This window comes from Brachycentrus maculatus, unplaced genomic scaffold (assembly GCF_059751285.1).
Source record: "Brachycentrus maculatus isolate JH-2025_06_01 unplaced genomic scaffold, ASM5975128v1 h1tg000231l, whole genome shotgun sequence".
Lineage (NCBI taxonomy): Eukaryota > Metazoa > Arthropoda > Insecta > Trichoptera > Brachycentridae > Brachycentrus > Brachycentrus maculatus.
Genome location: NW_028280982.1, coordinates 249,928 through 276,535, shown reverse-complemented (window position 1 = coordinate 276,535; position 26,608 = coordinate 249,928). Strand labels below are relative to the sequence as shown.

Genomic DNA, 26,608 nt, shown 5'->3' with positions numbered 1-26,608 from the left:
TACCGCGTGCGAGCATATATTAGTGAGTGTCCGCTGTCCACACTGACCAGTTGATAGTGAGTGGAAAAAAGGCGCCGCGACGCTCTGCGCCGACGCGGGGTGTCGCGGCGCTGGAACGGGCGGGGAGACGCAAGTCCTTAGCCGGACGTCTAAGAGGAGAAAAATGCGCGGGAAAACACTCCGTCTCTCTCTCGAGCGGGGAGAGAAACTTACCTTCTCTGTCTTGCGGGAGCAGCCATCTTATATACAGTAGAGCGCCGGTAGCGAGGCAAGACGCCGGCTTTCCGCGTCGCATTTTCCGAGGGTGGTGGAAGGCACAGTCTTCCGTCAAGTTCGAATACCCAAGAAGTTAGTCGGCGTCGTCGTCCCGCGAAGAAGGTGCGTCTTGCCTTGGGCGCTCCAGACGTCCTCGGACCCCATACTAATACTACACTTTCAGACACTTAGAAAATTTTCTTCAAATTTTCGGCAAATTTTCTTGGAATTTATATTTTGAAATTTCTTGCAAGACATCGTATTTCTTAGTTATTTCTCAAGTCTTATTACAACGTCTTATTGTGGTTTTATTGAATATTACGCGAAAATAACAACAAATCGTAAATAAAATAATACAAATAAAATTTTCTTAATACATTGTGATTTCGAAATTTTACCATGGATTTTACCATTTTGTAAATCTCGTGCCAAAATCGTACAGTGATTTTTTTTTAAATATAATTTTTAAAAAATAACAACAAAACAAAAATACATTTCTTAATATATTGTGATTTTGCTATTCGAATAATTTTGAAAATCCATGATTTTATGGAAAAGTTTTATAAATTTAATATAAAGCTCAAAATTATTTAATCTTTAAATAAAACTTTAATTGAATTTAGAAATTGTCATTTAAAAGGAATAAATGTGGATTAAACATCAAAAATAAAATACATTTTTTTAAAGAAATTTAAGAAAAATGTATTATTTTGACACATAAAATAACCGAATTTATTTTGCGAAAATATTTTTTTAATGTATTAAGAATTTTCTTATATTTAAAAAAAGATAATAGCCGTTATCTTAAATTTTTATTTAAGTGTCAATTATTTTTCGCAAGTTGAAAAGTTTTTTTTGAAGTTTGGTTTTTAGTACAAGTGTCAAAAGTTTGATTCGAGTAAAAAAATTAGAGACTTGTGTTTACATATATTTTTGTCGAGTCAGGTGTTGTACATATGTGTGACATGATGATCCGTGCGTAGTATGTGCCATACTACATACGTACGTAAAATACATAAGTGTTTAAATATGCGGCAATTGTACTAGTGTGATAATTTATATAATACACCCATATTTTAGTTATCATTTTAAAGGAAGGTTTCATTTCTAAGTAATATTATGGAAAATTTAGTTAAACATCAAAATAAAAAATATATAGTTAAATACTAAAAATAAATAACTATTTAAAATATAAATAAATTTTGTATGTTTTTTTTTATTTGATAATTTTTTGTGTATTTTGAAGGATGAATTTGTAATTTTTAAAATAAATAGAAGAAAATTTTGTGTTCATTTTTTTATAATAATTGTCTTGAAGAATTTTTTTAATTTAAGTGTTTTATTTTAAGGGGTAGATTTGCTTTTAAAAAAGTGAAATTTCAATGTTTTATTTTTTTGTTACAGATTTTGAAAATCTACAGACACACCTGCAACGACCTCAGAAGAATCATCGAGTGACAAATAATCATTAATAAAATATCATCATTGTGATTAAAAGTGCAAATAGTGACCATCTCCCAGTTAAGACATTAAATCACCAAAATAATACAAAAGCATTTGACGTGTTTTTAAAATATTGACAATCTCGACCACCTAAAACAAAGTGCAATCATTGACATACGTTTCATCAACTAGTCATTTGTTATTCCCGTAAAAACAGACTTTAAAGTTAAATATTTTTAAATCGCATTTATTTTGAGTGAACTAATTAAATAAATATTCTGAAGTCGCGACTTCATTCGTCTGACCATCGGCTTATATGTTGCGACGGCAAGTCGATTTTAGAATATTTCCACTGCGCTCTCTGATTTTGTGACCAAAAATCATATAACTCGTAATTTTTTTAAACACTTACTCTCGCTGACGTGATTCAGCAGTGTTAAATGAACGTACTGATATAAAATATAGTACGACGCTGGGTTAATCGAAGGCGATATATTTCTTCAAAGTTTCGTAAAAGCCGCGAGAATTGATAATCAACGCCCGTTCGATCAATCTTCAAGCCTGGATTTCTCCAAGTTCAGTCAGGACTACCAGAGCCATACGGCTTTTCCGAGGCTCCTCAATCAGCCCCCGGAGGCCGCGGGCTCTAACCCCTTGCACCGCTTCTTCAACCAGCCGGAGGAGCCGTCCGGCCTGAACCCTCTCGCGAGGCTGCTCAGTCAGGCTCAAGAGGGGTCAGTCAACCCGCTGCAGAGGCTGCTCGGACAGGAGTTCCTGGACGGGGTCGCGCGGGAGGCAGCTCGCTCCCCCAAGCGGGAGGAGACCTACCCTCGAGAAGGCAGGAGGTCGCCCAAGAGAGAGGACACCTACCCCCGGGAAGGCAGGAGGTCGCCCAAGAGAGAGGACACCTACCCCCGCGAAGGCAGGAGGTCGCCCAAGCGCGGGCCCGACCTGAGGCCTGAGGATCTCCCGCTCTACTTGCAAACGGCAGTCAAGATTTTCCTAAACGCGGACGTGTTGGCTCCCGCCAAGGTGGAGGAGGAGAACTTCGTGGCAAATTGGCTGCAGAACTCGTTCAAAATCACGGCGGCCGCGGAGGGCGGGGCGCCGGGCCCCGCCGGACCGGGGGCCCTGGACCTGCGCGCTGCGCCTCTGTCCTTGCAGATACCTAACCTCAGCACCATGCAAGACCTCCAGCACCAGCAGCGCCAGTTCAAGCCCAGCCCCGAGTTCTGGCAACACAGCCGCGGACAGTCGCCGGTAGCGCAAGACATGACCCCGCAACAGCAGATGACACCCAACCAACAACTCACTCCGAACCAACAGCAGCAACAGCTCACCCCGAACCAACAACAACAGTTAACCCCAAACCAGCAACAACAGCTGACTCCGAATCAGCAAATGTCCCAAAACCAGCAACAAATGACTCCGAACCAGCAGCAAATGGCACAGACTCAGCAGCAACAGTCGCAAATGACTCCCGGACAACAACAGCAGCAGCAACAGCTACAGCAGCAACAGCAGCAGCTAACTCCCGTTCAGCAGCAAATGGTTGCGGCTCAGATGAACTCGGGAGCCAACGCTATGGTGCAGATGCTGACCAATCCACAAGACCACAAGATGATGACTGAAAAACTAGTAAATGAAATACAGGTTAGTGACATATTCAATACCAATTGCTATCTTTCTTCACCCTTTCTTTCGTTATATTTTCGTATTTTATTCCTTGTTTTGTTTTGTTGATTTCATTAATGTTTTGATATTTTATGTGTTTAAATCATTTTTTAAATTACTAAATCGTGTTTATAAATAATAAAAATGAAAAATAATACCTAACGTTTTTTTCTGTCACTTTTTCTGTACTTAATTATCGGCAGCGCAAAATAGTATTCTTATCCACAAAACACAGCTACAATTCTATCAGTATTAAAAGTTGAATTCCTCCTTCGAACTTATCTAAGTTATTTTTCCTTTATTTTTTACGCTAACGTGGAACATTATTTTTCAAATATCCGGTGCTTATCTACATACAAATTGATTAGAAAAAAATGTGCGTTGAAGAAAACATTTATGTTCAGAAAAAATATTTGCGATTATACAAATACCTACACACAATGTTGTTAAATACCATTTTCAAATGTAACTATGTTTCATGTGGGAAAACGCAAAAATCTAATTTGAAAGAAGTTTTTTTTCTTATTACGTAAATGTATGATGTATTTATACTAAATTGAAGTATATGGGCAATACAACCATTGTTTCGATATGAAAACCGCTTTGAACCAAGTTGGCCCATTTTTCGTGAAATGGTTCGAAGATTTGCTAAAAGAAAACAACCACGGAACCGCAGGCTTAATAGCAACCCTAAGACATCTAGCGGTCGGTAGAATAAGCAACCGACTTATTGGAAACGGATACGTGATGTTTTTCTTCTTTTTTTCTTTGACATATACAAAATTAGCAAGTTTGAAAGAATGCAATAAGGTCAATATCTTAGGAAAAGATTTTTAAAAGAATTGCTTAAAATAAAGTCGTTAACAGTGACGTTCAGAAAAAAGTTACTTCTTTATATCAGTAGGTTAGTTAGTTAGTTACTTATTTGTATTATTTTGTATTTGTATTATTGATTCATATGTTATAAAATAAATGAAAAATTCATAAATGAATTGAACAATATTTAAGAATTTAGTTTTCAATTGGCATATTGCAAAGATTGGCATGAAAGTTGTTTTACACATTTGACTAACACAATAAGGTTTAGAGTTCGATTCGAGACTTTTTTATGTATTTGTCGTTCTTAAAACAATTTAACTATCACGGATAAATGAAGAAAATTATTTCAAATTAAAATAAACGTAAAAAAAAAACAGATAATACTTGTCAATAGTATTATTACGTATCCTTTGGTTTATGTTTTTGAAGTCTAATGATTTTTTTCTAGCGTTTGTTGAATGTTTTAATTTTTTAAATTATATCTAAAAAAATCTTTCAAAGCGATCTTAGGGCTCTTTGTATTTCCCAATATTAGCAATATAAAACAATCCAAAATTTTAAGTACCTAACTAACTAACCATCACGCCGCTCTCCGCAGGAGTAGACAGAAAAAACAGAAGGCCGCAAAATTCTGGCTCTGCAAAGAATCTACGCCTCTTCTACATTCATCCAAAATTAATTTTAAGTGCAAAACACGAAAATTAATTGATAATTTACATGTTTTCAAAAATTGAACTTGAATAAATATGTACATTAATAAAATTTACCTTATTTTGATATTTATAACACAAATTTATAAAAAAAAACACCACTGTAAAATCCACAATTATATAAATTGAAACTTTATTTCGCTTCATATAACGATTTTTTTATATTTGATTTAATTAGGTATGCTTGGCGGATTTCCGGATATAAACGCCTCCAATTTTTACCGTAAAAACGATATTTGAAAATGATACGTTATGCATCGAAACACGTGTCACAATAGATCTTAAGAAATAGTGGTATTTATTTAGTAAAACTTGAATTTAAAATGTATATATATAAAGTGACTGGCAAAACAATAAACGAACTTACGAATTGATTAATTTAAGTAGAGCTTTCGATCAAAGTTTTGAATAAACATTGAGCTTGCGCAAAGCACAGGGATGAGACCTCTCACGGCAAAGTAGCTCTAAGCACTGACCTCAAGAATTCGGGGAACAACTGGACCCCATGTGTTCAATGGGACCTGAATATCCAGGTATAATAATGTACAGGAACAAAGGTGTTGTTCCGAGTCCGACAAAAAATGAAGTTCCGGTTTGTTTAGAAAAGGATTCGGAGGGTCTACATGGCATAAGTTTTGAATTATACGAAGGGAAAGGATTTAATTTCGGGGTTCGCTTCTAGCTACCGGGGTAATTGCCCTAACATGCCAGGAAGGCATATTGTCTTAAATTTCTTTATGTTCGGGTAAGAATGATTACATATCGAATGCAATGAGTTATTTGCCTTTCGAAGAGGCATAACGTGTAACTAGTTAAAGATTTTTATAAGCAGATATTTGTATCTAATAAATTGAATATAATATTTTTACAAATATTTTAAACAATAAAAACATTAAATAATCTTTATAACAACAATATCAACAAATTAAAAAATTTGATTATGATCACACATTGAATGCAATGAGTTATATGTCTTTTTTGGAGAGGCATAGCGTAACTAGTAGGTATGAGATTTTTGTAAGTGTATATTCGTAGCTTATGAATTAAATTAAATAATACATATTTATTGTAACCAAATCAAACAAACACAATTTTAAACAAGAATAATTCAAAATTTATATCAAACCCTTATCCACACCCAAGTGGTGCATAGGGCACTGCATCATATAAACACAGTGTTATCTTGTTCATTAACATATGAAGGAAAGGTGGTCAGCCCTTCGCTTCAGGCACCAGTCCAGGGTATTTTGAATCAATATTAGAGTGAAAAAATCACTTACATTTATTTACCCCCTCCCTGAGAATCGAACCTGGGACCTCCAGTACGGTAGCCGGGCGTGCTGATCATTACACTTCGCAGGCAAACAAAATTTTTTAAAATTAAACCATAACTATATTTCAGTTTTGTACTGGCATTTCTTGGTGGAACTCCATTTTATATAAAAAATAACTTTATAGTTTTCTCAGCATACATTTTTATTTGTCCAATGACTATCCGGAATTCGTACTATGCGAAGAGTGGATATCCATCCCTAAAGATAAGTTACTTGTCGAAACTGGTTGGAGGAAAGTACCAAAATCAAAACTTGCCAAAAACAAAGTTTTATTTTCATTTAAAAAAAAAAACTTTATTTAATATTTTATTAATACTTTCAACGATCAAATAACGATATTGAATTTTAGTCTTCTTGTGACAGACTTTTCTATACGAGGAAAAGTATAATTTAATAAATCCAACATCGGGTCTATTACAACTACTGAAAATGATTTACGGCCCATGAACAGTTATTTAAAGTAATTTAAAAACATTTACTATCCAAATGAACGGGGGAATTTCTACAAATCAAACATCGTTTCAATCCAATTTAATAATTTAAAAGTAATTGAATTTAGATTGTGAAGAAGTGAAGCTTTCGGTGGATATAAAGCTGGGGTAATTTAAATTCCACATTAACATAGCCCTAGACATGCATCTTAGGGAAACTTTGGCCATATACGATATTAAGGGTCTTGCATATTTATGTATTAATTTTTAAATCAAACACAGATTTTTTTAGTCTACTAAGTTGTATTTTATCAACAAAAACACATAAAAAATAATATTGTGTGAATTCTTTCGCCTAAGATCAAATGGACTGACGGTCCTTATGTAGCTATACAATTCTAAGTGATAATTTTAACATGTGCAGCAATAATTTATGGGAGACAACAGTAGCTAATGGGGGATGTAGGAACGTACCCTTATATTTATTTTCTAGAAAAGGAAGAATTTATTGACCTGCTAATTTTTAGAGAAATGTTTTAAAGGTAAATACAATTTTTGGTAATATTATTTTTAAGAGTTTATATATGTAGATCTTGCATATATATATTTAAGCAATTAATTCCTTTCAAATATTAATTTTTAAATCTTACAATTTTTTTGAGTGTACTAAGTTTAAGTTGTATTTTATCAAAACGCACATAATTGTTTCGCCTAGTTTTCAAACGCAAACATTTTCAAACGAATGTGAACATCAAATGGACTGACGGTCCTTCAAATAACAAATATTAAAGTCTACAAATTAAATCAATAAATAAAAAGGTTTCTGACAAATAAAAGCTTTTTCAAATAAACCGTAGATACTGATGCGAGCTCAAACATGAAGCGACATGAGAATAATTAAAAAAATCCCATATAGTTGGGTGTAACCTTTTCGTGGGTACGTTCACAGTTTGTTACATTATTCTTCTTCATCTATGTTGAGATGTAAAAAATTATATATTTTCCCATAGTTAGAATCAGAACAACCAAACATAAAGATACATTCCCATACAAATACCTAGGGGACACGTCCAGATATACCTACATATTTAATAACTGCTATTGTTCTCGTTATATTTCCGTTGCGATAGCGCGCCCAACAGGCGAAACCGGTTAAAGACAGACAAAAAAGCAATCCAAAACTATTGGATTCTTCCGGTCTCATGCATAACACACTTGAAACGTCAAAAACAAAGGAAGACACCGCTCAACCCTTCGAGCCACCCCACTGCGTTTTCGTGTTTGTTTAATAAACTAAAACAAAAAAAATCTGAGAATAATGGTGACACTTCAGCGGGTATGAAAGGGTTAACTCAGGTATACTAAAACCTAGTTACTGTTGGAAATATTAATGAATAAAGAATCTCGTTAAAATTTTTGTAAGAATGGATTGATAGAATGACGGGAAGGGCCGTAGTACAGTGGTTAGTGCGTTTGGCTCGAATCATATTATGAAAAAAAATCATCCAGCTACTTCATCAATAGTATTTTTTAAATGACATCTCAACAAAGCTGAAGAAGAATATGGAAGCCAGGGTATTTACGGGGTTTACGACCGACATAGGCTGGTTTAAGTGATCACTTTACACACGTGTAACATTCACCAATTCTATCCGTGATTGACACCCACACTACTCAAATTCTTGAAAGTGGAGAAGACCCAGATTTATGAACAATTATTTGGACACACTCAAAATGCTTTAAATACATTTAAATTCAATTATATAATACAATTGATTTACTTATTGATTAACTGGAATCGTTTTTATTTCGAGATTCGAGAGATTTAAAAAAATAAATAACACATTTAAAATTTTAATGCGAGAAGCAAAAAATGTATTTCAAATTTGTAGCTACATTATATATGAATTTTTAACCCTTGTGAACAAATCACCCCTTTCAACGACCCTTCCAAAGACAATGGAACAAGTTTAGAGCACATTCAGTGGGAAGCGTAAAAAAAAGCGAAATCCGTTTTTTTCGCACAAATTCATATTTATTGTTATGAAAACAGGTTTTCAATTCATTGTCGGACCTTTTTTTGCAATTATGAAAAATAGTAACAGTCTGTGATTTTAAGTGCGTGACATATTTCAAAGGACTCGCGTAAATAAATACTTCCTTTTTTTATATTTACATTTGTTTCGAAATGCATTCGCAGTTGAAGGGTTATTATAATATCGGGTATAAAATTACCGAAGCTTAAACCGCATTAAAAAAAATAATAATAAAATATTCAGTTTAGTTTATTATATTATTATTTATTTTTTAAATATTATTTTGTTCATCTGTATTTTATATAAGTGTTTTTATGTTATTTAAATAAATTTTCATTTTTTTTTTATTTATTACCATTTTAACAATTACATATCGTTTATGAGCGATCTGTTTTTTTTTATTTAAGCATGACTTGGTAAAAACCGTACGGTGTTTGAAAATGATGCAGAATTCATGGAAACACGTGTCACAATAGATTTTAAGAAATAGTGGTATTTACCAAGTAAAACTTGACTTTAAAATGGACAGATATCACCACAAAGTGACTGTCGAACTAATTCATGAAAAATTTAATACCACTATTTCATTGTTATATTAAATTATTTAATACTAGTCAAATAAAATAAACATATTAAAAAATAATATTTACTTATAATTTCACTAAGTAAAAATTACTTTTCTGGAGATAACTCATGTTGGAACATCAAAAACCCCAAACTTATAAAAATATTGATGTATTTTTTAAATGTTATATTAAATTTTATTTCTGATGTATACTTTGTAATTTTGTGCACTAATCATTTTATTTAAAAGAATAGATTTTTTTAATGTATTAAAATTTATAAATGCGATATTAGAGTATTGTCTTATTAATTATTTATTAATTATTATAATTTTTATTGGTTTTGTGGGTTACCAGGTGCGTGCAAAAAAGCATGTAAGTACCTACTTAGCGATAATTTATTATCTTGCAAGTGTGGCAACATTTTGCGACCGATCGTGCAATAATAATATTATTTTATACCACCATACTAACAATCTGTGTCTGTCTCTCTCCCTCACCATACGCTTACCCTTGGATTGGAACGGGACAGCAACAGCAATCTCCGTCCGCCGACTCATCGATGAGTGAAAGGTCACTAATGCCGTTTCCCTTGGTAAAGTCCCAATACTAATAAATTTAAAAAATGTAATTTATTTGTTACTCTGTTTTTTTTAAGTAGTTTTTTTTCACCTTTTCGCATGTTTCGATGTATTGTATCGTTGTTTAATTTTTTGAATTACATTTTCTTACGAAGATCTTTGTGTCAAAAATATGTACAGGATGCATGGAAATAATGTATTATTTTTCAATTCTAAAAACAACTTTGAATTTTATTTTTAACTAGATATACCCGGCTAATCGTTGATGTGGCTCAGCTTGGGTAAATGGAGAAGAAAAAAAGAAAAAGCACATATTTTTAACATGATCAAATTTTCAAATGCTTATCAGGGTATGAAAATATCCTATGGAAAAATCTATCATACAGTAATGCAAACAAAATCACAGAACAATGATTAAAGAAAACAGTTCGTTTTTTACCACTTGAGTTTTATTATAGACTACATGTTTCAGAAGTTAAACTTCCATCATTCAGGTCTGTATAATAATATATGAATGATGGAAGTTTAACTTCTGAAACATATAGTCTATAATAAAACTCAAGTGGTTAAAAACGAAGTGTTTTCTTTAATCATTGTAACATGTCTTACCACAAAGTTAATGCCGAAACAGTAAATAAAAAATCACAGAATATTCTAAGTAAACATCTTTCATAAAGCACGCTGTACACTATGAGCAATGTTTAGAATTGCGTGTGTTGTTGTTACGTTTAACAAATGGCGCTGCCATTGCGGCTTTAAAGCTGTTTTTAAACATGTTTTTACCTGTAACAGGATAATAACTTTGAACAAGTGATTTTTTTTTAATTTTCAACAATTTGTTGTTGATTTATTTTTATAATTTTTTTATTTTTATTTTTTATATTTTTCTAGTTAGATACCCTTGTGTAAAATAATTGTTAAATTATATTTTAACTAATTTTAAAATTAATTAGATGTTTGTAATTTATAACTTAAGTATACCCAGTTTAAATTTGGCCACGACTCAAAAATATTTTTTTTATAAATTGTTAATTCGTTGAATTAAAAAATATCTGTATCTGCTTAGTGAGATACTAAAGTACCTATAGTTTTCAAAAATATCCATTTAAGATAGCCAAGTTTAAATTGTTTATTTAAATAACATAGATTTTTTTTCTTTTTCATTTATTGATAAAAGATATTTACATTTTGATATTTAAGTAAAATTGGAATAATATTTAAAGGATTGCTAACTTTGTAATGTAGTAATATAACACTCTCCTTATAATTCATTGTTTTATTTGTGTAATACCACTTAAAACTCTACTTCACGACTTACGGTTTCCGAATAACCATTCCATCATCAGATCACAGTCTACAGTTGACCGGATGATGATATAGTTATTTCAAACCCTATAGTCGTTAAGTAGAGTTTTTAAGTGGTATTACACAAATGGAACGATGAATGATGAGGAGAGTGTTATATTGAATTATTTAATTCCTAAATTCCATCTGGACCAATAGTTTAAAGGCAATATATTTTTTGCCATATAATTTTACTGTTTTAAAAATTGATTTTATCGTCAAATAATTTTCACATTAAAATAAAACAAATTGTTTGATAGAACTTTAGAGGTGGGAACTGATCGGAGCTTTTCGTCGTAACGCAACATTCGGGGCGAGCATCCGAACACCGGATGGAGTACTCGAAACGAGCTCGGCTCGCTGTACTGACTATACGAACGCTCGCATCGTAACGTGTTTCGTTACATTGTTGGGTAACATATCCAAAATTAAACAAGGTTTATTAGATTGAGATCTTCATTTATTCAAGTATATGTTGATACGTTACGTGTTTGATAATAACTTAATAAGACGAAACGCGTCACGTATTAACATATACATAAATAAATGCAGAATACAATCCAATAAACCTTGTTTAATTTTGGATATAATACTCAACAATTCAATATTGAATTTTACCAACTGTCTGCAGTTACAATAAATAATATATACTTAAAATGTAACTTCGTTTTAAAATCACTATAAATATTTAATTATAACTTAATTATAACGTCTACCGGTTTCGAAGCTAACCGCTTCTTTATCAAGACTGATTTATACTCAGTCTTGATAAAGAACGAGGGTTAGCTTCGAAACCGGTTGACATTATAATTAAGTTATAATAAAATATTTAAAGTGATTTTAAAACAAAGTTACATTTTAATTATAAAATGGAAAATGACAAAGTTAGTACTTCAAATATAAATTATAATAAATAATGTGTTACGTTACGACGAAATGACTCCGGTCAATTCCCACCATAAATAAGAATGTTTAATTGTCGAATAGTCAAATCATCCAATGTATTAATTTGACATTGTCTCTCTTTATTAATGCCTGCCCTCGCCTTAACGGATATGGATCTTTACGGATCTTGACTCGTATTGGATCCCTGGACCTGGCTCGTGTTGGATCCTCGATGGGTGTAACTCATGTTGGACCCGTGACGCGCATTGTCCATCTTGGAATCGTTCGCGCCCAACTGGACGCTGCTCTCGTTCTTCTGCTCCTTAACGATGTTGCTGTTGGCCGACGACGATTTGAATATCGACACGGACTTGATGACGGCCGACGCCGCCGCCTTGGCCCTGGACGGCGACCCGATGGCCGACGCCGACTTACCCAAGCTGTCGCGCTCCTCGTCCATCTCGGAGCGGACGCTGGAGGAGTGCTGGTCGACTCTGCAACGAGTGAGTTGGCACCTGTTTCAATGCGTATTGTTATCGTTCTCTACGCCAAAGTGCAGCCGAAATGACCTCGCATTTCACCACCTGAACGATAAAATATCTTATTATATTATATTACGAACTACCCCTGATCGCACCTTTTAAACCATATTACAATAAAATATCTTATTTTATCACGAACCACCCTCGATTGTATACGAAACCGTATACAATAAAATTTCTTATTATATTTCGAACCACCCCCGATTACACACGAAAACTAAATATCATACGTAAAATATTTTATTATATCATGAACCACTCCCGTTTGCACACGAAACCATTTACAACTTCACAAAAAACACTTAACTACTAAAAATAGCAAAACTTAACTGCACTTTACGATTTGTTCAATGTTTTATCGATAGTCATACACATGTAAATCAATAGAGTTTACAAAATTCCGTGTGAAATACTACTGGTAGCAGTATAGTTCAGATCTAAGCAAAGTATACAGATCCTACGAGAAACGATTAAAATTTACTAGGATAAAATATTAAATTCATTCTTTCATAATTCATATAGCAAATGGTTAGCCAATGTCTAATTATAAATGACTTTAAAACAAATAAGCTACCAAAAATACAAACTAAAATTTTAAAGAAAACTTTTCCATTAATTATATTGTTTCTTTAAAAACACGAAACATAAGGATTAAGCAACTTTAAAAAATACTCGTACTTGGAATAACAACTAAATTAATTGATAAATTATTAGGGAATGGAAGGGTTAATTTAATGAACTAAAATAAAACTTTAGTGGTTGAAAATCTCTTTTAAAATAAATATCTAATGTTTTTTTTCATGGTCATAAAAATTATTTTTTAAATTGTTCAATATCACTAATGCCAATCATTTAAAACATATATTTTTTTATGTCAGTACAAAATTTATCTATTATAAACACTATCTCAATTTATGTACATATGTAATTTATATTGATAATGATATTTTATACGTATTTTTTCTATTAACTCATGTATAGTGATTTAATTTAAATAATACACAATGACATTTAAGTCAACTTTTTTTTTCACTATAAAGAAATGCTAGGTCAATTCGGTTATATTTAGCGTAAGGGTATTGGTCAATTTTTATACTATTATATTTACATACATAGGTTAGTTATTTTTTTACTGTATTATAATTAACATTATTTTTATTGTTAATATTTAAACACGTGTTTTTTTCTTCATAATTGTTTAGGTACACAAAAGTCTGAATCAATAAGATAAAGATAAAGATAAAGAATCTAAAATAAGCTAAAATAGCAAAGGATATGGATAAGATTTTAAACTAATGAGCATAAATATTTTTTATTACATATAATCTCTACACTACCATTTTTTTTAAATACATAAAATATTACTACTGGATATATTTGCTTACGTTTATATACGAGTTAAAATGTTGATAAACACAGTACTTGTGAGAAGTTCCATATAACGAATCTAAAAAAAATGAAACAGAATTAAAAATTCAATTTCAACGACGCAGAAATATAGATGGTATCAAATATTGAAAGTATTGTATAATATAAATTTATGAATAAATTTTTCTTATATGCAAAATACCAGTGAATGCAATGCGTGTACGTAGAATTTCGTATCCGGCGCATAAATATTATACAGTTTTCAAAAATAATTTGACGTTTTGAATATAAAAATATCAACCGGAAGGTAAAAAAATTGAAGGCTGACTTACGTTTCAGATATTCCTTCTTTATGCAACAAAAAACGGTCAAAATTTGTTAAAATATCCACAATTTAAAATTAAATTATAATAAGATTTAATTTTTAATTTTTAATATAAAAATAAAAACGTATAAATATTTTATCAATTAAGTTTAAACTGAAATTTTCTGTATCACCATTAATGACAGAACGAATCTGAAAACAAAATATTTAATTCGATTCGAATTACGATATTTGTAAACGTATTTTTTTTCTAAATATTCATTCGAAAAGTACTTAATTTATAAATATTTCTTAACTAACTTACTAATCATGCTGCTTCGCGCACGGATAGGCAGAGAGAATCGAACGCCACACCACTCTGTCTTTGGAAACAATCTTCGCCTCTTCCACGTTCATTCATCTCATTCTTCAAATATTCCAACACATGATTTGACCACCTTCAAGAATTTGTCTTTTTTTGTTATTTTCAAGTACATTCGGTTCGTATTTTGTTTTACAGTTCTTTCCTCATTCATTCGTTCCACATATCCAAAATATCTCATAACATTTCTTTTAATTTTATATCAGCATCTATCAAAAATCGTTTTGCCACATATTCGTCTGAGGGATCGCATTTGTGTGATTCTTTAGCGAAAAATTCTACGCAAAAGTACTCGCCTCAATTCGTCGAGTTTAAATAATGCGTATTCAAATTCAACTGCTTGAAAACAGGCCTTGAACGCAATCGAACGAGCGACCCCAGCACAAAAAAACAATGTACTCAGTAAAAAGTAACATATGCTCAAGTCAATTGTTCTTTTCGGCCATAACTCTTTGCTTTTTTTTTTTTTTCTTTTTTTTTCACTTGCGCTCATTGCGCAACTGTCTTTTGAAGGAACGTTCCGCTGTTTGAAAAAGGAACGAAAAAAATCTAGTACTTTGAAAATGGAACGCCCGTTCGATTGGCTCATTTGAATATAAAAAAAATGGCGGAAGCAGCTCTATCAATTCAATCAAGTTTTATGCACGTTTTACTAACTAAGGGTTAAGTATTTATTTTTTCGACAGCATGTAGATTTTAAAGTATTTCGAATAACTGTGTTATATAGAAGGATGTTAACTTAATTTTTAATTGATTCATCAGTCACTTTGCGTTAATATAAGCCAATTTTTTTCAAAAATTCATTTAAAAAAAAGACCCTTATCCGCACCCCAATGGTGCATATGGCACTGCTTCAAATGAACGCAATGTTATCTTGATCGTTTACACATGAAGGAAAGGTGATCAGCCCTTCGCTTCAGGTACCAGTCCAAGGTAATATTTTTTTAAAAATATTAAATTGGTAAATACCACTTTCATCAAAATCTATTGGGATTTTTTCACACACATTTGAAACACGTGTTTCGATGTATTCAACATTTTTATCAAACACTTACAGTGATTTGAATAACACGTGTCTCTATAGATTTGAAAAAAAGTAGTACTTACTAACTATAATTGGAATTAAAATTAGATAAATATGTATAAAGCTAAAACAATATTTAACCAACTAGCTAATCGAACGAACCATCACGCCGCATTCCCGTAGCGGTAGGCAGAGAGAGTTTAATGCCACACTAATCTGTTTTTGCAAACAATCCTCGACTCTGCCACATTCATGCATCTCCTTATAACCGCCGACTACTTCAACACTTGACATGACTATGTTCAAGTATTTCAAAAGCTTGATTATGCCAAGTTTTCTTAGGTCTTTCTCTGCTCAATCACTAACCACATTCGCCTCATTAGTTTGATTAACTATCCTTTCTTCACACATTCTATTCACATGTATACGAGTAAATATATATATTTTTTTAATTGACACAATCCACGGGAAACGTTGTGGTCTTATAATAATGAAAAGATACATGAATGTGGAAGAGGTGAATTTTGTGTGCAAAAACAGGTTGGTGTGGCGTTCTTTTCATTCTGCCTACCCTTGAGGTGAAGCTTCGTGATATTTAGTTAGTCAAATATAGATTCTAAAAGAAAATTCATAATTTTTTATTAATTGATTCGGTAGTCATTTTGTCGTAAAATCTATCCATTTTTTATTACGTTTTATTTAGTAAATACCACTGATTCTTAAAATCTATTAAGATACGTGTTTCGATGCATTCCGCGTCATTTTTAAACACCGCGTGTATCAAAATTATACGAAATTCATCGAAACACGTGTCACAATAGATTTTACTAAATAGTAGTGGTATTTACTTAGTAAGATTTCAATTGAAAAAAGTTTAAAAACATTTTAAGACTTCGACGTAAATTTTCATGCGGTGAAATCCAAAGGGGGACGAAATCCACATTCAAACAGCTTTCTAAATTAGTTTCTTTTTTATTCCCTGCGCACAATAGACGTGATATACGTATTTTTTTCCCGCTCGGACAGCGACTTCCGACACCGTGTCCGACTGCATCCAAACACATGCATATGTCGGGCGCATCGCAATGCAATAAATGTACATCTGAGAAAGCGTCGCGAAAACGGATCGAAACGTCAAGAGTGACATTTTAGAACCGTTAGTGTTAAAAATTCCAATACAGAAAACTATACACAATTAACGGATAAATACAATTTCATTAACCGTTTTTTTTATTTAATAATAGTAATAATAAATTTGGATAACTTATATAGCGTCATTTTCGTAAAAAAAATACCTCGAGGGCGCTTCACTGTGAATGAATTGGGGAAAATATTAGAGCGGAAATGATTTAGCAAACAAATGTGTTTTTAGTCTTTTTCTAAAGATCATCTCACTCTCACTATTTCTAACCATTGGTGGAAGAGCATTCCACGCCGTCGGTCCTACAACAGCAAAGGCACGCTCGCCAAATTTTGTATGTAATGTTCATCTTAAAAATCGGTTAACATTTTATTTTGGAGATGTTGACTGCATGTGTTAGTAAAGTGATGAAAACACACACACATACACAGACACTCAAATATATTTAAACATATCATAAGTGTCTCAGCAGATCTGATCTAACCCTTATCCGCACCCAACGGTGCATAGGGCACTGAATTTTATTAACATAGTGTTATCTTGATCGTTACTTATATGAAGGTACATCGCACTGACTACTTCAGCCTTCCTCTTGGACTTCCACATATGTATATAATCCACACGTATATATTTATGTGTTATCGTGACTACATTTTTTTATTATATTTTCATTTGGAGTCGAGGGATCTTGCATCCCTTATGTCACTGCGACCATATTAGGTCTATTGTGACTTCCTTTTGTATTACAGCTCACTACCAAGACCGACATGAGTCATGTAACTTACGACCTGTCTTGGTGGTAGGAGCTTTATCGTGACTACATACTTCTATTACGCCGTTACCTCGCAGGGTTAGGCAGAGAGGATGAAACGCCACTCTTTTCAGTCCTGGCATACAATCCTAGCCTTCTTCACATCCATACATCTAGTCGTACATACCCTCCAGACATTATGAAAAAGTAAAATAATAATTTTAGAAAAACATAAATTATTTTTACCATAATTATTAGCACATGCATCAATGATTTTTTATTTATTGCATTAATCAAAGAAACAGCTATTTCCGTGAAGGGATAATAATTTTCATTGATTTTAAAACAAAGTTATATTTTAATTATAAAATGGAAAATCACTACGTTAGTGCTTCAAATATAAATTATATTTCATTATATATTTTTTTCTTTCGTCATAAATATGCATTTTGTAAATTTTCATCTTGCACTGGCAACTTCGTAGGTATTCGCTAAAATGATTTGTTTCATGTGTCTGGAGTAAGAGACAGCACTATATGAAAATAATAAGATAAGAAGAGAAGGATAGATCAGGTCTTCGGACGCGCAGGTCATTTTATCAATGAGAGTTTAGCTCTAAACATTATTAAATATATGCAACTAGCTAACTAACCATCAAACCGCTTCCCCGTAGGGGTAGACAGAGAGAATAGAACGCCATACCACTATGTCTTCACATTATTCGCCTATCCAAATTCATGCACCTCCTCATACATACCCACCGATTATTTCGACTCCTGACCTAGCCGTTTTCAAGTTTTTGACAATATCTGATCGTGAAAAGTTTTCCTCGGTCTTCCTCTGCTTCTTTTTCTCACTTCATTCACCTCGTTTATTCGTTTCACACGTCCAAATCCTCTCAACTCGCCTTTCAAAATTTCATCAATCATGCTTATAAGCGAAAACGTGATAAGGAGAGTGTTATTTTACTATTCCACAAAGTTAACAATACTTTGGAAATATAATGTAAAGTAAAGTATTGCTAACTTTGTGGTATAGTAATATAACACTCTCTCTATCATTCATCGTTCACTTTGTGTAATACCATTTAAAAATAGCATTACACAATGTGAACAATGAATGATAAGTAGTGTTAATTTTTTTTATCACTTTTTCACAGAATTACAAATAATAAAAATTATATTTTTAGACTTAATTTAAAAAACCTGGCCTCCGTAAGCGATCAACAAATACCAGCTTACGAAAGGTCAGTTAAGGTTTAAGCCAAACCGCGTGGGTAGTTTTTTAACCGTTAGTTTGCATCGAGAACTGCACAGCACACACTTCGTGCAAAACGAGTGAACTTAAAAATAAATTATACCTACGCTTAACCGCTAAAGAAATTGCTAGATTATAACTTACAGTACTATTTATTTCATAGAAAAAACAAAAATGTACTCTATATGGCTCCAGAGTACCTAATTGACCTGTGCATTCCAGGCGAATTCGTTGAAAGACGTCTCATGCTTTGATCGGCTATAATACCTGCTATATGTTAGGTGATCTTACTAGCTTATAATTTAATTCATTTGCTAGGCATTTCTACATATCTTAATATAAGTAACGCTGTTCCTCTCCAAAAAAGAGACTAAGCTTTTGTGCTTCGAGAGGGACTTTTTTTTTTACTTTAATAATAAATAATAAAACCCTTATCCGCACCCCAATGGTGCATAGGGCACTGTGTCATATAAACGCAGTGTTATCTTGATCGTTTACACATGAAGGAAAGGTGATCAGCCCTCCGCTTCAGGTACCAGTCCATGGTAATATTGACTAAATATTACAGTGAAAAAATCACTTTTATAATTTTGTAAGTAACTCTCTTACTCCAGACACATGAAACAAATCATTTTAGCGAATACCTATTTTTATTTTGCCCCCCTTGGGAATCGAACCCGGGACCTCCAGAACGGTAGCCGAGCGTGCTGACCATTACACTACGGAGGCGGACACTTTTTTTACTTTAGGGCTCATTATTTATCGTTAATACTTATGAATGAAATAATAGTTTTCTTTTCCATTGTATTATTTATTTTGTTTTATTTTTATTTTATTGACAAATATAAAAAGGTGTTTTTTTAATTAAAATATCTTCTTTAATTATATCTATAGGATGGTTTTAGAAATATGTGGTTCTCAAGTATTTAAAGTTCTGTCGAAATTGTTTGATACTGTATTTTGCTATTGTAAAATCGTTTGGGAATCTCATCTTTTCTTTAGATTCAAATATTTATCCCCCTTAAAAAGTTGAAGAATTGCTGCGTTTTAAATGGTTTCTTCTGAAGATACTTATTTTGTATTGATTCGGCATTAATTTCTGGAATGACATGTTGATTATTTTAAAAATTAAACATTTGTATAATACCACTGACTGAGTTTCATTTCATTACAAACGATGAGTTTCGAAAACCATAGTTGTTTTCATGAACAAAAATTAAATTGATTTGTTGATCAAACAACTGTAGTTTTCGAAAGTAGTCGTGAATAATGAAATAAAACTAAAAAAACGTATAAATCGATTGATTTTAGAAAATAATAATTTTATTAGAAAGTTTTTTTTATGTCTTAAGGGATTATTCTCTCATCTGTTTTGTTAATTATGACGCATATATGCATATAATTTTTACAATAACTGAGTATATTTTATTAAAATGATTTTATTTTATTTTTTAATTCTCGATTCAAATTCCGCCAACGTCAAAAAATCATCTAAAGAAATGTGTCACATCCTCGGACACCCTTTCAGGGCAATTTGCGAACTGAAACCCCATTAAACGGTGGCGCTTTTTTTACGCGAACGCCATAAAAATGTCCCGAAAAGTCGGCTCGCCGCCCCAACCCTTTAACCACGTCTCCTCGTTAATGGGGGTAATTTTTTCCGAAGGCTGTCGAGGACTCGTAATAAAAATGGCACGAAACGAGTTTTTCCAAGTTTGACCAATATTGCCAGGGGTGAACTTGAGAGCTTTCGCTTGAATATCAAGCTTTTTAAAATTATAAAACTAGAGCTAAATATTATACAAATTATAATAGTAGTCTTCGGTACGTTCATTTCGCAAATCACTGGTTAAATTCTTCGAATCTGCATTTACGGAAAAATTGGATTATTTTTACCATCCCATAAAATTCAGCCCTGATATTCTGCCTCCCTTCCCATGAAGACAGTCACTTAAGCCCTTCATTTTTCATGAATTTCTTGAGGGTTTTTTTTCATATTTCACTCTAAGAGGAGTGGCAGATGCTTGTTTTCAGATTTTTTAATGTTTTGATTGCTCGGACACTTAGAAAGATGCGACGTCCTTTGAGTGAGCCCAATAACGAGAATCTCGTTAAGTATTTATGTAAAATGCGTGTACAAAAATAAAAATGTATTACGAAAAGAATATATAATGTATTAATTTAAAATCAAACAAAGATTTTTTGTGTCAAAAAAAAAAAAATTAAATTTAAAAATTCGGTTTAATTTTAATACATAAATTAAAACGGAGTTTTACAAATTGCACGCCAAATCAATAAATATATATTATATATTTTTTTGAGAAATAGAAGTATTTTTTTATTATTTACAAAAATACTTCAATTTCATTCTATTTCTGTGAGCCTAAGCGGCTCATTATAAGAAATAGGTATCAAATTGCAGTAGAGTGAGTTCGAACCGAGAAACTCTGACTCAAGAGTTCGCGACACTACCCACGGGAGCACAACCCGACACTATTGGTTTTCTACTGGTTTCTATTGGTTGTCTCTTATTTTATTTAATATTAGATATATAATTATATCAAATGGAATTTTCCTTTTTGTCAAAAAAATGTTAATTTATACACTAGCTCTATTTTGTGACTACGTGTGGTTAAAAAAAAACAAATCTCTAAGTTAAATTTCACGATGATTTTGAAAAAACGAAAGTATTTACAATCTATGAAACAACACTGCAATCGAACACAAAGTGACATCATGTGTAAGGAAGCACGCTTTTCATCCTGGACCTATATTAAGTACTGGGTGTGCTTCTTTAACATTTAACAGATGGTGCTGCCATAAATGTGAAAAATCTGTTTTAATAAAATGAAATTACTTGTCATAGGTGCGTATATGTAACAACGCGTGGATTCTAATGCAATGTTGTGTTAAAATTTCAAAGAATCTGTTTCGGAGATTTAAGATTTTGAACAAACGAAAGGTTTTTTTTTTTAAATTTTATAAATACGTACGAGTTTTAAATTACAATAATAAATATTCAATTAAATTTAAAATATAAACTTGGACGAAAAATTAAATTGTACAATTTTATCATTAATTAATTCGGCAGTCACTTTGTGGTCATATCCATCCATGTTTAATTTAGAAAATGATGCGGAATGGATCGAAACACGTGTCACAATAGATTATAAGAAGTAGTGGTATTTACCAAGTAAAACCTAAATTTGAAAAAAACAATGTTATTTAAATAATATTGTCACAGTACAAAACGAGAGATTCATACTTAAACATTTACTACCAGCAGATTTGACAAAACGTATTTGTTTTTTGATGTTTTTTTAATTAAATGATATTAAATTTAAATGTTTAAACATTTGTATAAATTGCAAATAAAGAGGAATTTAATTTGTACAAATAGTCACAACAAACTTGCAGAACTTTTCTAAGAAGCGTCATTTTTTATCAGTAATATAATTACGCCTTTACAGCATTCAGAATGATAAATATTTCACAAGCGATAAAAACCCGAAAGTCGCGTACCCGAGCGCTTAATAATTCCGTTTTCTCGAATCGAGACATTAATAACGCTCGTACTGTATAGCATGAAATTTGCAAAACCATTTAGGAAGGGTACATTTTAAAATGGTAAACGATTTTCGCAGAAAGAATAATAATCGAAAGAAGAAAATGTAAGGGGGGAATATATAGGGGTGTGGGTAATGGAACCTTATTCTACTACATCTGTTAAAAAAAATTGACATCTCAATAAAGATGAAAAATATGGAATTATGATTATTCAAAGAGCTTATGACAAGTCATAGGCTTGTTAAGTGATCACTTTACACACGTGTCACATTCACCATTCTACCTATGATTGACGACCATACTAATCAAATTTTTGGAAGTCATACAAACATGTTATCAATCACAATTGATTGAGTTCACAACAGCCATCTATGATTGGATTAAGAAACAGATTTCCATATTTTCTTCATCTTTGTTGAGATGTCGAAAATTGTAAAATAACTCCTAAGTGGAGAAATTCCAGATTTGTGAACAAGTATTTGGACACAATTTATTGTTAAAATATATACTTTATAAAATACATCTCAAACATTGTTAAAAACCAATATTTGATTAGTATTTTATGAAGTTAATAAAATGTGCCACAAAGTATCGATTTTTTATTTTTTTATTGTTCAAATCTACAGATTTATTTGTTTGACTTATTGTACAAAATTAATTTAATTTAATTTATGAGGTTAATGTGGTGAGCAATAGAAGCAGAGAAAGACTCGACAAAAAAACTTGGCATGAACTAGCAATTAAAATACTTGAACGTGGTCAGGGAGTCGGAATGATCGACGAAAATGTATGAACAGATGGTGGGTGCGGCGTTCTATTCATTCTGCCTATCTCTGTGGAGTATTAAATACCACTTTTGAAAAAGGGTGAATACCCTTTATTCATTGTTTTAAGGTATACAAAAAAATGTCCGTTTAGCAAGTAAACTATTCTATTACCATTCTACTTAATAATATATATACTTTTATTAAAGTATTACTTAGTAAATACCACTATTTATTCAAATCTATTGTGACTCGTGTTTCGATGCATTCCGCATCATTTTCAAAAGCCAAAAAACGCATTAAAACTTAAATTAAAAATGGATGGATTTTACCATAAAATGACTGCCGAATCAATTAATGAAAATAAATATGTCATTAGTGTTAATTTCAATATTATTTTTAAGCAATCTAAAATATTACAAATCATTAACTTTCTCTCTTAAATTGTATCATTCAGTTTCAAAAGGATAAAGGGGGAAAATATTTGTTTTTGAAGTAATTTTGATAATATTTTCTAATGATAATAAAGAAATACTTTGACATTGAAATGTCGTCCTTAATGAATATGAAGATAGGGGTCTGTTTGTATAGACACATTTCCCCTCCCTTAAAATCTGCTCGAAAGATATGATTTTTCAAGACTTTTATTTCATTTTTGCGAGAGAAAGGGGTGTTAAGGACAATACCGAAAGCCGTTTCATCCTTTGTGAAGTTCACGCGAATCTGGCTCTAGCGTGTATGCGAAATAAGGGATGCTTTTGGAAATGTTTGGCTTTTTTACTTAGCACCCTTCGAAGTTGAGAGAAGCTCCAAGATAAATAGGAGAACGAAATTTTGTCGTGCCATTTAAAAACTTATTACGTATAATTTAAAATGTAAGATATTGTAAAGAAGTTGCTCAGAAAATTAAAATTGAAATGTTTTTTTAGAAGCGCAGATGTTAAGTTTCATCCCCTGACTTTTTTCTTGTTTTTAAATACAATTCTTAAAAACGGGGTGAAAGAATACGTTAACTGATTTTATTTCAAGTTTTTTTTGGACCCTTAAACAGATAGACAATTTGTGGTTTAATAATAATTTTTATTTTATCTCTGGGTATTTATGACACATATCGCTCACTCCTTTCAACAACGTCAAATATAAAAAAAAACTAGAATTTTCAGGAGATCGTTTTTAATGTTTAAAAATATAATCAAATGTATTTAAAATAAATATCAAGCCACTTATTGAACTTTTTACTGTGCAACAGATCTTTTTAGGTAAAACCTGAAAGTTTTTTCTCCGTTTGAAAAATATTTAGTATATTTAAAAAAAAAAATTAAACAATACCTTTTCTTCCAAATGCAAAAACAACGCTTTCTGCTCTGTAGCGAGTGAATATTAAGTTAAAAATATGCCGCTTTTAGTGGGATACAGAACATTTTATGGGCAATTCCGAAAACATGCACAACTGAAAATTGAAGATTTTTTATATATGATGTTGTTGAAAGGAGTGAGCGATGTATATAAATATGACAAAAAATATATAAATATTCACGATGAACTGCTAATGCAGCAGTTCGTCATCGGGTTCTTATGGGCCCATATACAATAATTATCAACATGATTTCCCTTGAACCTAGGTAAAATAAGACTTTTTAATTTTTTATTTAAACACCGTTTTTGTATTGTAAAAAATAAATCTTTAAATAAATATATGGTTTTAAAAAGAAAAAAAGTTATTGAAAGGTCAGGAGTTAAAAAAATGATAAAAATATTTTTTCAATATATATTGAAACAATAAACAAATTTTCAAAATGAATTCTAAAAAAATGTGCGTAGACACGGCTGGTTCCTCGCGCAGCCGATCGCTTAGTGAACGTCTTCACATATATAATCATACCTTACATTTACATACATATACATATAAAATTATTTAAAATATGTGTTTTAATAACACAGAAAAATAAAGAGAACGAAATTATGAGTGGAAAATAAATGTACATACTAATATAATTTTTGTACTTTTGTGGTTTACATTTTTTCTTACTAATGATGGCTATATATTCGTATAATTTACGATTGTTAAAACCCTGGATTATCTGATGCAGTATCCTTTGCACTATCTTATAGGGAAAAGCGACAAAAAATAATGATTAAAATTATTTATAAAATAAATACTTAAGCAACATATGATATGTTACATTGCAAGCGACATACAATATTAGTTAAAGCTATTTATAAAAAAATACTAAATCAATAAATGATATGTAACATTGTAAAATTTCTTTTTGTTCGTATTGAGACATCGGAACGTCCTGGTATTTTTTCTTTGCCTCGGTCGTAAAACGCATCGAGCGAAGATAAAAAATAAAAATAAAACACAGAGAAAGAGCATCTCGCATGCATTTCAAGTGCGCTGGGTGCGTCAGAGAGATAAAAAAATGCATTTGCACTTATATAAATCCGCGCAGACTTAAAAAAAGTAGATCAAGGTCTGTCCGTGACCCCAAAATGCAAGTCTGTACACATTTCAACCGCCCACTGAGTTTTTATGATGCATTTTAGGTTTGCATACAATTTAAGTTGCATTTTTAATTATTTTCGCTGATGCATTCGAGAATTTAACCATAGTTAAAATTCGTGTATTTTGAACAAAAGTAAACAAATAATTTTATTCAAGTTTTACTTGGTAAATACCACCATTTCTTACGATCTATTGCGACACGTGTTTCGATGCAATCCGCATCAATTTTAACGACAAATAGTACTGCGTTGGGTACTGATAAATATATGAAAAAAATTCATGAAAAAGAAAAATGAATTACTTAAAAAACGATTTTCAACTAATTTCTTATCTTTTGACTTTTTTATCAAAATTAATAATGAATATTTTTTTATTTAAGTTTTCTTCTTGTTCTAATCGCACTCTTGTTCTTGCACTGCATCGTATTGAAGCAGTGTTATCTAGATCGTTACTTGCATGAAGACAAGGTGATCACTCCTGCGCTTCAGAGACCAGTCCAGGGTGATATGAAATAAAAGGAGTGTAAAACCACTAATATTGAGACAAATCGAACCCGAGACCTTTAGCACGGTAGCTAAATACGCTGACCACGCATCACGGAGACGGACAAACACTTCTTAAAATGTATTGTGACACGTGTTAGACATTATTACGTGTTATATAGAAAGCCGAAGAAGAATACCTAAGAAAACTTGGCATGATCAAGTATTTCAAATACTTGAAAGCTGTCAGTTTAGGAGAATTTGCAAGAGGGAAAGATTGTTTGCAAAGAAAAATTAGTATGGCTTTCTATCCTCTCTGCCTACCCCTGCAGAAATCAGCGTAAGATTAAAAAATGTTTTGGATCAATGGTCATAAAAATCCTATTCGATATAAAAAGATATATTATTATACCATGATAGAATGAAGATATAATGACGTAATTTT

At 31.8% G+C, this 26,608-nt stretch overlaps 1 protein-coding gene and 1 long non-coding RNA gene across 3 annotated transcripts in view; one reads left to right on the top strand and one right to left on the bottom strand.

The window, feature by feature from the left end:
• Positions 1–26,608, top strand: part of LOC148306684 (uncharacterized) — a 110,989-nt gene that overhangs the window by 748 nt on the left and 83,633 nt on the right. Inside the window, exons 2-5 of the mRNA XM_088264545.1 lie at positions 51–348; positions 1,660–1,709; positions 2,164–3,351; positions 9,798–9,860. Coding sequence (XP_088120671.1) covers positions 51–348; positions 1,660–1,709; positions 2,164–3,351; positions 9,798–9,860 — 1,599 coding nt within the window. The remainder of the gene's footprint in view (positions 1–50; positions 349–1,659; positions 1,710–2,163; positions 3,352–9,797; positions 9,861–26,608) is intronic.
• On the bottom strand, positions 11,050–14,064 carry LOC148306685 (uncharacterized). Of its 2 annotated transcripts, none has more exons than XR_015837966.1 (2): positions 14,003–14,064; positions 11,050–12,569 (listed from the first exon to the last, which is right to left on the bottom strand). It is a non-coding gene; the product is annotated as an uncharacterized LOC148306685 (long non-coding RNA). The 2 variants fall into 2 exon arrangements; XR_015837965.1 differs by having other exon boundaries at positions 11,051–12,659.